The sequence below is a fragment of the Canis lupus genome, chromosome 3 (genome assembly GCF_011100685.1).
Source record: "Canis lupus familiaris isolate Mischka breed German Shepherd chromosome 3, alternate assembly UU_Cfam_GSD_1.0, whole genome shotgun sequence".
NCBI lineage: Eukaryota > Metazoa > Chordata > Mammalia > Carnivora > Canidae > Canis > Canis lupus.
Window position 1 is genome coordinate 38,235,215 of NC_049224.1, and position 18,298 is coordinate 38,253,512.

At 42.4% G+C, this 18,298-nt stretch overlaps 1 protein-coding gene and 1 non-coding gene across 2 annotated transcripts in view; both read left to right on the plus strand.

The window, feature by feature from the left end:
• The window catches only part of TRPM1 (transient receptor potential cation channel subfamily M member 1), a 123,684-nt gene that overhangs the window by 40,342 nt on the left and 65,044 nt on the right, over positions 1–18,298 (plus strand). Inside the window, exons 4-10 of the mRNA XM_038533683.1 lie at positions 952–1,062; positions 8,239–8,318; positions 12,530–12,725; positions 14,033–14,246; positions 14,895–15,019; positions 15,915–16,086; positions 17,925–18,099. Coding sequence (XP_038389611.1) covers positions 952–1,062; positions 8,239–8,318; positions 12,530–12,725; positions 14,033–14,246; positions 14,895–15,019; positions 15,915–16,086; positions 17,925–18,099 — 1,073 coding nt within the window. The remainder of the gene's footprint in view (positions 1–951; positions 1,063–8,238; positions 8,319–12,529; positions 12,726–14,032; positions 14,247–14,894; positions 15,020–15,914; positions 16,087–17,924; positions 18,100–18,298) is intronic.
• Positions 17,009–17,108, plus strand: MIR211 (microRNA mir-211). The gene has a single exon (NR_049465.1). It is a non-coding gene; the product is annotated as a microRNA mir-211 (primary transcript).

Below are 18,298 nucleotides of genomic sequence, written 5' to 3' on the forward strand. Positions count from 1 at the left end.
CTTATATGTGTAGTCTTTCCTCTGCAATCTCAGTAATTCCCATTATCTTAGATACCTTAATAAGGTCCAATGAGACACCTCTGCTGTACCTGGAAGTCTAACAGGCGCCTGGAGCCTGGACTTTCCTCCCAGAATCCATTCCTGAGCTATCCCACTTCCAAAATTGCATCATTAAGCACCCAGCTCCACAAGCCAGAAAGCCAGGGGTCATTACTGGGTTCCCCTTCCTTCAGCCTTATCAGCGAAAGGTCATGCCTTTCCCTGTCCCTCCACCCCCACCATCTATCTCCAATCTGCCCACCCCCACTCCACCTTCATTGCACCCAGGCTAGTCCAAGCCTCCAGCATGTGTTGCCTGGACCACACTCCAGTCTTCTACTGGTGCCCTGCCTCCCTTTTGCCATCTCCATAAGTTCATGTATTCTTCTGCCCACCCATTCCTGAGGCCTAAAGTCCCTGCAGAACATGCCCCACCTGCCTCTCGAGGTCCAAGGTCTGTCAGGTATACAGTTCACGCTCCTTAGCAACTGCCCCAGTTCTGCTTGCTGCAGGTCCCTCCATGAGCTATTTCTATCAGCCTAGAATTTTCTTCTGATCTTTCACTTCTCAGTTTAAATGTGTGACCAGGTTAGCCAAGACTTCCCAATCTAACAAGCCCTCCAACCCACCCCGTACGCACACCACATACCCGATCACACACTCTTCTTCATTCCCTTCATATGCTTCCCACTGTCTGCAACGCTCTGGTTTCTTTTTTGCCTTGCTTGTTTGCCATTAGTTCTTCCTGACCTCAATGGAAGCCTCATGAGGGCAGGGCCACGACGTCCTGATTTGCCTCCACTACCTGCCCATAGTGATTAAGAAACATTCATTTGGAAGTGGGAAAGCTCAGTGGGATAGCCCCGTGCTGGCCACATGGTGACACCCATAAAATATGTGGACCATGAATAGGTAGCAGCCTGGTTTTTGCCTTCACTGCACTACCAGGAGAAGCCCGTGGTGGGCTCATCACATGATGAGCCTTCTCTTGCCCCTTCACAGCCCACTCCCAATCTCACACAGGTGAGGGGTGGAATGAGAAACCTATCCCCTCCCTTCCATTTCTTTGCCCATCTGCTCCGGAGCATCCACCTCTTCCCTTTAACCACCTGCTCCCCTCCCCCTTTCCACTGTCTATCTGCATCCTCACTCCCTCTGCTGTGCACCTGCTGTTTCACACACCCCACCATCCTTTGGCCCCAAATGTCTTCAGCCCACCTTTTTAGATATTGCCACGCTATGAGGTTTAGCTCAGTCCCTTTCCTCCCTGTACTTACCCTCTCCAAACTCCTGACACCCAGTGGTTTTTGAACCACCAACCAAAGCCTTGACAACACACTGCCTCTGTTTCTTCATGCATCTACTATCCTGTGATAAAACATAATGACCAGGATTTCTATTTAAATCTAATACCTCCCAGATACTTTACAAGTGTTATTCCAGGTGAGGCTAATCTATGAAAATCAGTTTCCATCTCAGAGATGAAAAAGTCACAGGTCAGAGGGCTTAGGGAGCATGATGGTGGCACCACCTCCATGTCCCCTCACTCCACCTCGAAGACAGACTTTCCAGTGAGAGAGCACTCTAGCAGGTCAGATTTTAATCCCCAATGCCAGTGTTCCTATTATCTTGCCCTAAAGTGTTTAGAATAATCATTTGTGATGGGCAGGAATATTTTGGTTGAGTGGGCAATATCTAACCTAACAGGGGGATCTGAAGGGTTTATAAATGACCCCTAAGAGGCTCTGTTTTTGCATTTCACAAGGACACACTTTGCAAGATTCCATGACTCTTTGTTGTTACCTTGGCAGTACTCAGCCCTGGTAGCAGAAGCTGGAGGGGAAGGAGGAATATTTGACTAAGAGGTCCTCCACCCTTTGCCTTTCACCTGCATCAGTGCTATGCAGCCACTCAGAGGCTGAGCTCCTCCCCATGGCGAACAGACTTTCCTCAAGTGACCTGGGTTACCTCCCTTCTGCTCTGTGTGCACCCCACTGGGGGAGTGTGGGCCCAGAAGCCAAGATCGTGGTAGGTGGTGTTGATAAGATCTGAGGGCCCTGGCAATGCTCCTACTGAGTGATTTATTGACTCATTTAGTCATTATAGGATATTGAGCACCTCCTCTCTGCCAGGCATTCCCGGAGGCACTAGGGATAAAGCAGAGAATGGAACAGGGTTTCAGCTTCCATGGCTTTTGTAGGAAGGGAGAGAGAAGGGTAGAGAGGAAGGAGGTCAGTGGGCTGAAGCCTTATGAAGAACAGGGAACAGGGCTTGGGGGTGAGATGGGGAGTCAGAGAACCTCCCTAAAGAGGGGACATTTGAGCAGAGACTGAAACAGCGTGAGAGATTGCATGCAAAGAGTGGCTCTTGTATCTTTTTTAATCCTCAGAAGATTCTAGAACATTTCTGGAGACTCAATAGTAACTTGGAATTTTGAACAAGAATGTTCTTTACGACTAAATGTTTTAAAATTCAACAGTTAGTACTTAAAGCAAAGCACTTTTTCCCCCAGGGAAAGTCTGTTAGTCACATGCTAGCTTATTCATTAGGTGAAAAAAAAAAAGGATTTTTGGTGAAGCAGAGGGAAATGGGTTCGGCCTGCAGAATGCCAGCTGCTGCTTTTGCCCAGGGCTACAAGCAAGGGCTGGGGCTTGGCACTCTGAAAAGAGCCCCTCCCAAGTTTGGGGGGTAATGTGCAAGCCAATGTTCCCTTAGGGTCACAGATGCCCTGCATCTGCATGTAAAGGAGATGGGGGTGGGGGTGGAGGAGCACTCTGTGATGGAGGCATTTAAATGCTGCTTGAGACAGAACAGATATTAATAAAAATAAGAGGCATATTACTGCTTTCCCAGTCCTTCATCACCTCAGCATATTAAATCTGGTGGGGAAGGTGACATTTCTCCTTTTGATGATATGAGACCTAAGCCTAGTTGTCCAGAAGCTAGATATTGGTTTCTTGATTGCCAACTGTATTGGCACAGGTCTCCTGGAAGTGCCCACTGGCTGATTTGTTGTGTGAGGAGGGCTGAGAGGGAGGACCTATGTGATAGGGAGAGAGGGCAATGCTTAGCAGGGAGCAGGTGGGTGGCACTAGAGAGGGACCAGATAGAAGGCTGTGAGGGGGTGGGACAAAGAGGCCAGGGTGGAGAGATGAAAGGGCATTCCATTGTCATGACTCTATAGCCTCTAGAACCATTCCCCAATCTTTCCTTGTCTTTCATGGCCTTGACATTTTTGCAGAGTATATGGGTCAGTTATTTTGTAGGATGCCCTTCAGTTTGGGTTGTCTGAAGTTTCCTCTTGATTTGATTCAGGTTATGTATTTTTGACATTTTTATCCTCAGTGCATTTTATTGGGTGGCTCATAGTGAATATTTGTTCCATTATCGATAATGCTCACTTGGTTTTAGGTGGTGTTCACCAGATTTCTCCACTGCCTAGCCATTAATTTCCTCTATGTAGTTAATAAATATCTGTGAGAGATACTACTAGATTATGTAAGTGCACTGTTACTCTTCAAACTTTTATCCACTACTTTTAGCATTCATAAAACATTTGGGATATTCTGATATTCATGCCTTTGAAATTGTTGTGTTGGTCCCAGCCTATTGCTAGTGATGCTTCTGGCTAGGAATACCTGAGGCACTCGTCAGGACCTGTGTTACTCACAGCAAGTCCCCACAGGTATTGCCCCCATGAGACTAATGTTGTAGCTGGACCAGCCCTTGTCATTCTTATCATGATTCCATGATGCACTTCAGCAAAAACCAACAGGAAACTTTGAGGAACAAGATTTATTACTCACAAGTCTGGAGGATACATGGCACACCCAAGGACCACACAGCAAGGTCGCAGATAAGGTCCAAAGGTGGGTGTCTAGAGTTTTGAGGATTCACTCTATGGCTAATTTCAGGCATGAGTGAGAACTAGGACACAAGAAGGTCAATAGTCAGGTATCTAAGTCACCAAAGAGGGAACTTGGTGAGTGAGGGCAGTCTAGTTCTTTATTTGATTGCTTTGCTAGTAGCTGTGTCACACACCTGGCACTGTGTTTATTGGAAATGGATGTCTTTGACATGGATGCCTCAGCAATCAAAAGCTTAATGTCAGGCACTCACATTATAATAGAAAAAGCTTAACATCCATTCACTCTACAGTAATCTCCTCCATCTGAGTGTGGAGAGCAAGACTGGTGACTCTCTTCCATGGAATACAGCAAAAGTAATGAGATATCACCAAAATATGAGGATATAAAGAGACTGTGATTTCTGTCTTGTGTGATTCTTATGCTTCCTCCTCTGATGGAGGTCATCCACCATGTTGTGAGGCACCCTGTGGAGAGGCTCACATGGCAAGAAACTGAGTGAGGTACTTGGGCCCACAATCCTTGAGAGGAACTGGATCTTGCAAACAGCTACCTGAGGGAGCTGGGAATGGGTCCTCTCCAGTGGATTTCCTTTGGATGAGACCATAGCCCACACCCATGGCTTGATCAAATCCCTGAGAAAGATGCAGAGTCAGAAGAACCCAGCTAAGCCTCATCCAATTCCTAGTCCACAGAAACTGTGAGATAATAAATTTTATTGTTTTAAGTCATGAAGTTTGGGGCCAATTTGTTATGTTAAGCAGCAGATAACTAACATAGCATGTTATATATACTTGTGTGTGTGTGTGTGTGTGTGCAGAGGGACCATAAACACCTATATCTATATAATTTTTTCTCTCTCTATGTGTTACAAGCCATGGATTCATACTGATCATTTCAATTTCAATTCCCTGCTACAGGAATTTGTTCTAACCTTCTCCATTTTCTGTATTTGTAATCCTCAATAGTGAGAAACTCTGCTCTCATTAACCACAATATACTGATTTCTTTGCTACCCTATGTCTCTGTGAAAAACTAGCCTACTCATGGGAGTTCCAGATTTTTTAGAGTTCTTATTGTCTTTCACTGAAGGCATATAGTCCAAATACTGTGAACTCTATTTTTTAAAAAGGAGGAGGGGTGTAATCTCTCACCTTTGGAAAGAGAGGAGCGACATGCAAAAGGGAAAGTACATTTTCTCTCCAGATAGCAAATGCTCTGCTTAGCTATTTTGCACTAGATTGTTATAACAGTCCACATGAGAAGGGCTGGGGCCAGGGCTTCAGGGGCTTGCCACTCTGAGCCTTCTCCTCTGGCTGATGTGGCCACTTTTCTCTCACTAGCAATGTGGTTTTCAAGAAGTAATTAAATTATTTGGAGAAAAAAGGTATATAGTGTTGCTTTTTGAAGACCTGTAGGGAAGATTTTGAATTAAAATCATTTCTGTTATTCAAAAAGAAGCCAAGTGTCCAGCCAATGTGATCTTCCCAGAAAACCTGGGGCCCCAAATGTCCCTCCAGAAGGATGAAAACCCTGATCAGACTGTCTCTGCATCCCTAAGACTGGGACCAGGACTCTGGGGAGCAACAAAAGTAGCATTGTGTCCTTGACATGACCTCACTGGGGAGAGCATCTGTGACATGTGGTTTTTGTTCCCATCTCTGAGAAGGTGAAATTAATCAGCATTGCTACCCAGGTGAGTGAGGGCCACTAGACTCTCAGGTCACACACCTGGCACCTGGCCACTAGACTCACAGGTCACACTGTGCTGCTCACCCTGGAGACTGTGGGAGAGTGGCCAAAAATATGAGGCTCTGTCTTCCATGGTGTCCCCAAGATCTGACTCAGGATTCTGCAGGCTTCACATGCTAGGCTGCTCCATTTCCTTGTGCCTGCCAACCTACCCTCAGAGACACACCCATGTTATATGCACACCACATTCCACATAGCACACATGCCACATGCATACCAGACACCACATATATTGATCACATCACACATATATGTACCACCACACATGTGTACACATCATACCGTACACATACACATATACTCCATATACTCTACACTTACACACCACAAATACATTGTACACATGCACAAATACATCATATAAGCACACATATCGCACATACACAAATAGCACTATGTACATTGAGCCAGGCCTCAAGGAGATACACAGAAGGATGCTGGGTCCCTGGTAAAGTGGACAGGTTTTCTTCTTGCCTCCCTCTGCTCCAAAAAGCCACTATGTACTGCCAACATCCTTCAGCTCATGCAAACACCACACCATCTGACACTTCCATGGGGTGGTGACCCAGCTTGTCCTGGAAGTCCCCAAGTACCTGAAGCACATCTCCTCAGGAGTCCCCAAGCACCCAGCACAGCACTTTACACACACACAAAAAAAAATTCAACAAATGGATGTAGACGAATAAGAGGTTGGCAAATGAAAATGACAGCACCCAATTGTTAGGGCAGCACAGGGGTTTTTCTCTCTTTTTAAAAATTTGTTTTATTTTACTTTTGCATTTTAGGCAAACTTTGTATATTTTTAAATAGTTAATACATTTATGTAATTCAAAAAATTTAAGGGGCAAAGAAACCCCGCAATTTTAAAAGGAAAAACTTAAGTCCCTACAAAACCCTGCACATGTTTATTGCATCTTTATTCATGTTTGGCAGCACTTGGAAGCCAGCAGCCTCAGTGGGTGAATGGGTAAATGGTGGCTCATCCAGACAATAAAATATTCCTCAGCACAAAAAAGAACTGAGCTCTCAAGCCCTAGAAAGGTGGAGAGGAATCCTCAATGCAGATTGGAATCCTCAATGCAGAAAGAGGCCAATCTGAAAAGGCTACATACCTGTGATTCCAACTATATAACATTTTGGAAAAGGCAAAACTATAGAGATTGTAAAAATATGAGTGATTTCCAGGGGCTCAGTGGGGAGGAAGAGATGAAAAGCAGAGCACAGAGGATTTTTATGATACTGTGTGACACTGTAATGGTGGATACATGTCGTTATACATTTACATAGGATATACAACACCAAGAGTGAATCCTACAGTAAACTATGGGCTTTGGGTGATTATGAAGTGTCGATGTAGGTTTAACCTTGGTAAACAATGTACCACTTTGGTGGACAGTGCTGATAATGATGGAGTGTGGGAACAGGGAGCATATGGGAACTCTCTGTATCTCCCTTTCAATTTTGTTATGAAGATAAAACTGTTGTTTAAAAGTAAAGTCTTGTTCAAGACTTTAAAAGAGTACCCAGTCTATGAGTGTCTTCCCCCTTCACCCACATCCTCCCAGCTTCCAGATCCTCCTGCCCTCCAGAAGAACCAGTGTCACCTGCTTCTTGTGAACCCTTCCTAGTATAATGTGTCTATTTTCAAGCAAGTGTATTTTCATATTAATACTTCTTCCCTGTAACAGAATGACAATACCCTAGAGATTATTCCATGTCTTGCTTTTTTACTTATCATAGTTTGGTGATCTTTTCCTAATGATACAGAGGAAAAGTCTTATTCTTTTTTAATAGTCATGGAGAGTTCCATCAGTGACTTTTCCCTAACACAGGTAGCAATCCCCTACTGGTAGACAGTAGGTGATGTCCAGTCTTTTGATATCACAAATAATAAATGCAGTAAGTGAACTTCAGCATGTGTCATTTTGCATGCATTCAGGCATATTGGTAGAGTAAAATACTAAACTGCCAAAACGTATATGATTTGTAATTTTGATATTATTGCCAAATTGCCCTCGATAGAGATTGTACCAACTCCCAGCTTCAGATTCAGTGTTATATGAGTACCCATTTCCTTACCACCTTCAATATTTTTAATATAAAAATAGCATTCAGTGAATCTGAGCACCAGTTAAAGGGTCCACTTGTAAAACTACTATGGTGTGTGGGTGAGTGCCTGGAAGTCCAGAGAAGATGAAGTTCTTGACAGCAAAACAAAGTCCTTATTAGAGACTTGCAGACTTTGTTAGTTTCTCTAGTAACTCAGATTCACACCAGGGCTTGTCTGGGTAATGGCTTACTCCAGGGTGGCATAATGTCCCCTTTGCAGACTTTGACTTGCATGCAAAGCATAGGTTTTGTAGCCCTATGGAAACCATGAATACATACATCCAAGCCACTTTGAAAAAGAACCAAAGCCAAGATCCTTAGAGAGTTGCATCCACCATTATTGGAGGTGTCTATTCAGATGTTTGGGGCAGACTTCTTATTAGCTGCATAGAGGTTTTATAAAAGTAAAAGAAAGAACTCTGACTATAGTTTGTGACTATATTGGTCTAATTTTCATTTCTTTCTCTTCCAGGGACAGAAAGCTTGGATAGAAAAAACGTTTTGCAAACGAGAGTGTATCTTTGTAATTCCCAGCACTAAAGACCCTAACAGGTAAATTGGAAGTCACAATTAAGACATTATTCAAACCAGCACTTGTCTACCAAGTGCCAGCAACTATTCTTCTTGTGTTTGTGGGAGGAGAAAGAGGATACAAGAAGAATGGGCCAGAATCCATGCCTCATGGGAGGCATTAACCCAGGGAGTATTTCTGCTAAGAAGCTCTCTGTTAAGATGCAGGAAAGATTGCTGTCTGGCACTCATCCTAATCTAATGTGACTTCTCATAACCAGACGGGCCCACAGTGCTCCTCCTAATCTTACGGAGCTCAAGATGCTGACAGTTTTAGACAGGTTTCCAGGATAACTTTGTCACCTCTTATTAAAGTTTCATAATGCTATTTCAATAAACAACTCCATCACAGGAAAGGTCTGAGCAGTTAAGTGAACTATATGTAACTCTATGAAAAGATGTACTTTGTACACAAAATATGAATTTCATTCATCTACATGAAAATGAGTCTGTTATAAATTAAACAGAAGGTCTTCTAAAGCTGTGAAAGTGACTGGGAATGAATTTAGCTAAACCTTCATATCTCTGAGGACAACAGCTACGAGTTGAGTTTGGAGAGCCAGAGGGGGATGATTTATCCATATGTTTACACAATATGAAATCCATGCAGTTAGGATCACTGACACAGAGTGCACAGATTCTCAGAGAATACCTAGGTCAAATTTGACACACACGTCAGCACTGCCATGTCCTCAAGCTTGCTCCCTCCACCATCACCTCATAGATTCTTCTCCCTACTTAAAACCCAGTGATTACCCCCAGGGCAAGAAATATGCATTAGGGGACAATGCCAAAGATCACAAAAGTCTTCCTTTTGTTGCACATAATTGTCCCCCCTTGTTTCAGTAGCACCCAGACCCTCCTTGATGGAAACTACTATGCCAGCCCTCCTTAGCACTTGCTGCACTGCAGTCCTCCACACAGTCAAGTTTCTAGGCAGAAGAAGCAGAAAAGGCTTAAGGGACTCACATGTGAGATTCCTCTGTGAGTTGCATGCATCCTCTAGCATGGGCTTTAAAAGCCCTGGAATGAATAAACAACCATTTAAAGTCCCTGGAAATGGTCCCAAGGGCCAATAGGAAATAAATATCTATTCAAAAAAAACCCTACAAAAATTCAATAAAAAAGGCTAGAGTCTGTGGTATTTGAACCAAGAGAGCTCCGCCCCTTTCCCCTCCGGGCTCAGTTAGAGCAAACTAAATCTTAAGGAAGCAGAAGGAAATAAAAAAATATTAAAATGGAAGTTAATAGAATAGAAAATTTTAAGACAAAATCAATGAAATCAAAAGCTAGTTCTTGGAAAATTCACCAACCTTTAACTAACTTAATGAATAAACAAAAGGAGAAAACTCAAAATACTGGAATCAGAAGTGAAAGAACATTACTACCAATCTTACAGAATTAGAAATGTATATAAAGAAATGCTATGATTTATACACCAATGGCAATAAATTAAATAACAGATGAAGTGGACAAGTTCCTAGAAAGACACAAACCACCAGACTAATTCAAGAAGAAATACACAATCTGAATAGACCTGTAAGAAGTGAAGACATAGGCTAGTATCAAAAATTACCCACAGGGGGGCAGCCCCAGTTGGCGCAGCGGTTTAGGGCTGCCTGGCGCCTGGGGTGTCCCATGTCGGGCTTCCTGTATGGAGCCTGCTTCTCCCTCTGCCTGTGTTTCTGCCCCTCTCTCTGTCTCTATGAATAAATAAAATAAAATAAAAATTACCCACAAGATAATGACTTCACTGCTGAATTTTACCAAATATTTTTAAAAGAATTAATACCAATTTTTTACAAAAAAATTCAAAACATAGATGAGAGAGCACTCTCCAAAACCAGACAAAGATACCACAAGAAAGGAAAACTATACAACAATATCTTTTGTGAGTATGGATGCAGAAATCCTGGAGAAATACTATCAAACCAAATCTAGCAACATATAAAAAGAATTATACACTTAAAAAAAAACTACTATTTATCCCAGGGATGCAAGGTTGGTTTCATACTAGAAAAATCAATTAATGTGGGACGCCTGGGTGGCTTAGTGGCTTCGGGGTTGAGCGTCTGACTTTGGCTTAGGGTGTGATCCTGGAGGCCCTGGGATAGAGTCCCACATCAGGCTCCCTGTGAGGAGCCTGCGTCTCTCTCTGCCTGTGTCTCTGCCTCTCTCTCTCTGTATCTCTCATGAATAAATAAATAAAATCTTTTTTAAAAAAAGAAAACACAATACATCACATCAATAGAGTAAAAAACAAAAATCATATCATCATCTCAACTGACAGCAAAATCAGCATTTGACAAAATCCAAAACTTTTATGATTTAAAAAAATCTAGAAAATAGGAATAGAACTTCTTCAGTCTGATAAAGGACATCTATGAAAATCCATAGTTAACATCATACTTCATGGTGAAAGATTAGATGCTTTGCCCCTAACATCAGAGACAAGACAAGGATGTCCACTCTCACCACTTCTAATCAAAATTGTACTAGGGGTCCTAGCCATGGTAATTAGGAGAAAGAAACAAAAGGCAACCATAGTGGAAAGGAAGAAGTAAAGCTACCTTTATTGGTAGACGACATCATGTTGTATATAGAAAATCCTAAGGAATAACTAAAAAACTATTGTAACTTACAAGCAAATTCAGCAAGTTTGCAGTGTAAAAAAAAAGATCAGTATACAAAAATCACATGTATTTCTATCTACTTACAATGAACAATAGGAAAATGAAACTAACAAAAACAATTTCATATACAATGCCATCAAAAAGAATAAGATACTGGGGTTCTTGGGTAGATCAGTTAGTTAGGCTCAGGCTCTTTTGATCACAGCTCCGGTCTCCATCTCAGGGTTGTGAGTTCAAGTCCTGCCCTGGGCTCTACTCTGTGCACGGAGGCTACTTAAAATTTTAGAAAGTGAAAATGAACAAATAAAAGAATAAAATACTTAGGAATCAACTTACAAAAGAAGTGCAAAACCTTTACTCTGAAAAGTACAAAACATAGTTGAAAGAAATTAACAAAGATCTAAATAATTGAAAAACTAGCCCATGTTCATGGGTCAGAACAGTTAGCATTGTTAACATGGCAATATTCACAAAATAATCTAGACTCAATGCAGTCCCTACTAGAATCAGGGGGGATGGAGTAACTGGGTGACTGACATTAAGGAGAGCACGGGATATGATGAGCACTGCATGTTATACTACATGTTAGCAAGTTAAATTTAAATTTAAAAAAATCCCAGCTCACTTTGTTACAGAGATTGACAAGCCAATCAATATGGAATTGCAAGGGATGCAGAATAGCAAAAGCAATCTTACATTAAAAAAAGAACAAATTAGGAGGATTCATGCTACCTGATTTCCAAACTTACTACAGAGCTACAGTAATCAAAATAGTGTGGTACTGGCATAAGAATAAACATGCAGACTAATGGAATAGAATTGTGAGTCCAGAAATACCCGTACATCAATGGGCAATCAATATTTCAGCAAGGCTGCCAAAACAAATAGAGAAAGAATAGTCTGTTCATCAAACGTTACTGGAACAACTAGACACCAAGATGTGAAAAAATGTATGTAGACCCCCCACCTCACATCATATACAAAAATTAGGTCAAAATGTATCAAAACCTAAATAGGGGCTAAAATTAGAAAACTCTTAGACAAAAACATAGGAGCAAATCTTCATGACTTTGGACTTAGCAAAAGATTCTTAAATATAATAAAAATATAAGAAATATATTTTCAGTGTTACTTAGAAAAATGTAGAGAAAAAAAGAAAAATGTAGAGAAATGTTTTACTAAGCAGAATTATTACTAACAGAAGAATTCAACAATATTGTAAAATCTCAGAAGGTCAACTCTGTATCTGGAGGGCGTGATTATATTTGTCACAAAATGTTCAAAACTGATGTCCATATTGATGTTTTCAAAACATCGAAAAGAGTTAAAACATGTTCAGTAAGGAAGGGCAACCACCCAATGGGTTTTAAATGGACTGGCATATAAATAGATATATGTTGATTATCTGGAAAAGCCCATCATAAGGGGCATTTCTATCCCAACAAAGCTGGATAAGTAAGGTGTTAATCTGCCTTATTTGGGTGCTACCCTTCTGTTTAGATTAACTCATTTTAAGGAGAAAAATGTTACAGAAAGACTCACTTTTGTCTTTGTTTTCAGGTGTTGTTGTGGCCAGCTCACCAACCAGCATATCCCCCCACTGCCTGGTATAACATCTGGCAAAAATGAAGAGGAGAATAAACAGGTGGAGACTCTGCCCGAAAAATGGTCTGTCAGCAAACACACCCAGAGCTACCCAACAGATTCCTATGGAACTCTTGAATTCCAGGGTGGCGGATACTCCAATAAAGCCATGGTAAGAGAGGTCTTAGGAAGGGATGCAGCTAAGCCCACAGTCTCCATCAGAGGCCAGCCTCCTAGACCCCCAGACTGCAGCCTTCAAGACCCCCACCTAGGTCTTCTTTCTGGGGGTGTAGCTCAGTCTTCCTAGATATTTCATTGCAAAGGCAAGAAATATATCTGCACACTCAACTTTGTAGTCATGAGATTTGGAAACTGAGCACTATTATAAAAAAAATATGTAGTGTCACTAAATTCACACCAGAATTGTGAATCCACAAATCATGCTCTGGCCTAAGTCTGCAACCATACTCATTGCTCCATCTGCAGTGATGAGTGGGAAATGATGCTATTTGTTTTGGGGGATTGTTTGGGATTTGGTTTTGTTTTTTATAACTGTGGACCTTCAAGCTCCCACTCCCCCACCCTAAATGGCTTAGGACTGTCTGGAAATAGTTCCCTCTGAAGTCTGTCCACAGCCTCCCTGGGCCTGCATTCAGCTGGCCCAAGAAGACTAAGGTCTTTCACATTTGCATGTAAACAGGGAGTGCTCTCTGCCTTTCTGATGAGCCCTGCCAGAGAGGGGAGGCGTCAGCACTGTGATCCCTTTCAGCTAATTCTGAATAATACTCCCACATGCCCAGTCAGATCATATTTGCTATTTCATTTTATTCCACTAGCCCAACGTCATTGTGCAAATAAAATTCATTTGTGTTCCAAATAGCACCACATAGGGACTTCTGGAATGGTACCCTACATATTGGCATGGACACAAAGAAGCAGTTCATAGGGGCCAAGGCATCTGATCATTAACCTCTTCTTCACTTTGGGGGTAAGGTCAAGTCCAGAGGTTGGCCCAGGATCCCCATTCTCAGCACCCAGTCAGTGTGACCAGTGGGCCACTCCCTCAACAATACCCTGTCCAAATTCTGGAGCCATGTTTCTAGCTGAGACAGCTTTAGAAGTGATTTTCAAAATTAAGGGTTGCCAGGTAAAACACAGGACACACATTTATATTTGAATTTAAGATAAACAACAGATAACTTTTTAGTATAAATATGTCCCAAATATTGCATAAGTCATATTTACAATAAGACATTTTTCAATGTTCACATGAAATTCAAATTTAACTGAGTGTCCTATATTTTTATTTGCTAAATCTGGCAACCCTTCCAAAGTTCTCTTCCCTCACTTGGCCACAGACTCACACAGAGGAACAGAAAGGCAAAATAGCTTTTGCTTGGACAAGAGCAGTAGCCCTGTTCCCCTGTGATATGAAAGGAAAACCAAGAACAGTACTGAGCATCACACACTCTTTTGCAGTATATCCGAGTATCCTATGACACCAAGCCAGATTCACTGCTTCATCTTATGGTGAAAGATTGGCAGCTGGAACTCCCCAAGCTCTTAATATCTGTGCATGGAGGCCTCCAGAACTTTGAGATGCAGCCCAAGCTGAAACAGGTCTTTGGGAAAGGTCTGATCAAGGCTGCCATGACCACTGGGGCCTGGATCTTCACTGGAGGCGTCAGTACTGGTAAGAGCAGCCTCGTTCCATTTCAGTAAACAAACCCAGAACTCACTATGATTCCCAAAGAGCTTTTGAATAATTAAGATTTAAAAAAAATGTATTGCAACCTGACAATATTTATGACAGAAGTGAAATATTTATCCAGTGGCTTTTTGTTATTTTGATATGATAGTGATAATGGTCAACCTTTCTGGTACCCATGATGTGCCATTCCTTGAACTGAGACCTGTTCAAGCCTCATTTTCGCTGAGGCCATTGACAGTCCTTCCCACTGACCTATGGGAGAGGAAACTGAGGCAAAGAGAAGCTAGGGACATGCCAGGCAGTCTGACTCTCAACTTTAGCTAACTGTAGCCAAGGACTGCCAAGGCACCCCACTTACTTCCATCTTTAGGTCTCAAGAAATTTGTAAATGAAGTCTCTGTACTGTGCTTTGGTTTTTGGTTTTTGTTTTCCCTTTTCTAAGAGCTAATGCAGAATGACTAGGTATTATGAACTCAGCTTTTGATGTACTTTGATTTTAATGATGTAGGTCATGCTTCAACCCTATTCCATAGCAAATGGAGTGGCTCAGAGAAGAAGTCCCTAACATTCATAAATAATGGTATGATGTGAGGTAATGGTCCTAAAAATATGATTTATGGCTGCTTACAGGTGTTATCAGCCATGTAGGGGATGCCTTAAAAGATCACTCTTCTAAGTCCAGAGGCCGGGTTTGTGCTATAGGAATTGCTCCTTGGGGCATCGTGGAAAATAAGGAAGACCTGATTGGAAAGGATGTAAGTATTTTCTCCCTAGATATTGGTAAGTTAAAAAAAATCAGTCTTTATTTTGAGATAATTGTGGATTCCCCTGTAGTTATAATAATAGAGGTCCCATATGCCCTTCCCACCCTTCCTAATGATAACATCTTGCAAAACTATGGTACAGTATCACAATTGGGATATTGACATTGATACAGTCAAGATGCAGAACATTTCCATCACCACGAGGATCACCCATGTTGCCCCTTAATAGCCTTGCCTCGCTCCTTCCCAACTCTACAACCTCCTTAGCCCCTGACAGCCACTAATCTGCCCCTTATCTCTATAATGTCATTATTCCAAGAATTCTATAAATGGGATCATGCACTATGTAGCCTTGAGGATGTTTTTAAATCCACATTCCTAGAGATCAGTCCAGGTTGATGTGTATATCAATGGTTCATTCTCATTCTCTCTCTCTCTCTCTCTCTCTTTTTTTTTTTTTTTTGCTGAGTGGTATTCCATGATATGGATGTACCACAGTTCATTTAGCCACATATCTATTTAAGTGCCTCTGAGTTGTTTCCAGTTTGGTTATCACAAATGAAGCTACCATAGACGTCCATGTGCAAGATTTTGTGTTACTGTCAGTTTTCATTTCTCAGCAGTAAGTGCCCAGGAATGCAATGTCTGGGTTTTTACTATCTAAAATGCTGGGTTGTCATTATCTAAAATAATTTCTTTTTTTCCTAATTTAATATGGAAAGTTGTGAAAAGAAATTCTTCAATAATGAGGACAGGGAAGTGAGAGTAGATTTAAGTGCACAATTAGATGAAGTAGCCACGGCATACGTAGGTATTCTTCTTGTTTTCCCTGTTAGTCTTCACATCCTAGTTCTGCAGCTCTAATCTGTGTTGTGCATTTTGTCAGGTAACAAGAGTGTACCAGACCATGTCCAACCCCCTAAGCAAGCTCTCATTGCTCAACAACTCGCACACCCATTTCATCCTGGCTGACAATGGTACCCTGGGCAAATACGGTGCCGAGGTGAAGCTGCGGAGGCAGCTAGAAAAACACATCTCTCTACAGAAGATTAACACAAGTAAGTTCCGGCGAAGGCCATGGGTGCTGGGCTGCCACTGCTGCCATGAAACCTGGGCTCACTTCCCAAGGGTGCTGAGAGCTTGCACCTTGATTCTTGTCAGATCAACAGAACATCAAATCAACAGACTTGTCTAGCCCCCTCACCTTGGCCACCTACCAAATCACACCCACTGAGCTATGTGGTGATGCTCTGCCCCAGGCTCGCAGGAGGGATGGTGCAAGAAACAGCCCTGCGGCACTTGTCATGGTGATGGCATTGCCCACTACATAATTACAGGGTAATTACTGTAGTTATTTTTGTAATATCTGAACAGGAAGAAAGCTTCTCACTCAAAGATGTAGTAGGATTCCTTCCCATCAAGTAAGTGTTAGCATGATCATTACATTAAATAGCTCTGTAGCTCTGGGTCTCTCATCCAAACTAAGGCAGGCTGGGTTGGGAAACTGTTGGAGGAGGTTGCTCCCCAAGGCCCCACCTGTCCTGGTTCATGTAGCACAGCTTTGCAGTGGAGCTGCCACCCCGGGGAGGATGGTGAGGTCAAGCTCAAGAGAAAGGAACAAACCACAACCAGATGAAATAATAACCAGTTAGAATGAAAATAACTGGTGTCATCTCTTGGAACATGTTCATACTCCAGCAGTTCTTATTGCCAAAATATTATGAAAAGATTTTAAAGAGTATTTTGCTTTTACCATCACTGATGAGATTTTTGTGAAAGCCAGTCTAAGCCCTGGAAATGGTCATGGTCAAGGCTAATCAAGGGCCTAGAAGATGGCACAAATGGTTAGAATGCTCACCTTCTAAGGGTGACTGTGGATTTCCAAGAGTCAAATCTTGATTGATAAACTGCTGGATGACAGGCTTTTTTGTTCTCACATTTTTGTCTTGGACTTTAAGTTTTCACACTACCCAACTTCATCTGGCCATGTGACTTGTGGGCTTCCCTTTGTCATCCTTTGCCTAGGGTTCTGAGAGGGGCAGGGACAGCAAAGGGGTGCTCAGTTGTCACCTCTCACAGCTTGGAGCTTTGGGGAGTCCAGCCTAAACCAAGAAGAACCAATTTTACCCTGTTTCTAGAAAATAAAGTGATCTGGCCTCCATATTCCTGAAGATCTAGAATGCCAAGAGTTGCTTGGGTTGGGAATCTGAAAGGCAGGGCCCATGTCCTCTTGACCCATTTTGCAGTGTCTGTTGGCCAGCGCTTGGCACAACCAGACCCTCATTATATTCTCTGAAATGAACATAACTGATATTATTGTGGTAGAAGAAGACAAAATCGTTCAAAATTTTTAGGAGTTCCTAGATATAGAAATGCACAGTGGAAGCAAACCAGAAACTCTGAATCTGGCCACTTGAAATTTTTAGTTTTCCTCCTAATGTATGCTAGCAGATTTTATCTGAAGGCCATCGGGACTGAAGACAAAGGATGTTTCTCCTACTTGTCATCCTTTGATGCTCATTAACTCCCATCACCACCAAGGGACACAAGGTGAAACACGCTCAGAATATAACCTGTCCTGTCCAATCTGAGTGCCAAGTAGACAAATACGTCTCTGTGGCTCCTCCACTCCCACTGTCTTCCCTCTCCAGAATCTCAGGTTCTTGAGGTCTTCCTCCTGCCTCCTGCTTCTCAGAGTTCACCCTGTTGATTCTGCCTCCAGAAATTAGCCTGTTCCTCCCGAGTTCCTGAAGAGTCCTATTATCTGATGGAGACAGAGAGAGGACTCTGGAAACAAGCATTCACTGACAGGCTAATAATGGTGGCCCAGCTTTGCCCTCCCAGGTAATTTGTGCTGTGACATTGGTCTCTACGATGAATGTGTTTTATGTTGCAGGACTGGGGCAGGGTGTGCCCGTCGTGGGCCTGGTGGTGGAAGGAGGCCCTAATGTGGTTTCCATCGTCTTGGAATATCTCCGAGAAGACCCTCCGGTCCCCGTGGTGGTTTGTGATGGCAGCGGACGAGCCTCAGACATTCTGTCTTTTGCACACAAGTATTGTGAAGAAGGAGGGTAGGATTTCTGACATGTTACAGAGGGTGGGTTTTGAGCTGCCTTCTTGTTAGGCCAAGAAGAAAATTTAAGTGGTGCATTTAGCCATTCCAAAAATGCTAAATAATGATTTACTAGATCTCTTCCATTTTCTGAGGTCAGCATGTGAGGGAGCTGTCAAGAGCATGATGTTTCTTACAGAATTCTTTCTCTGGGGGAA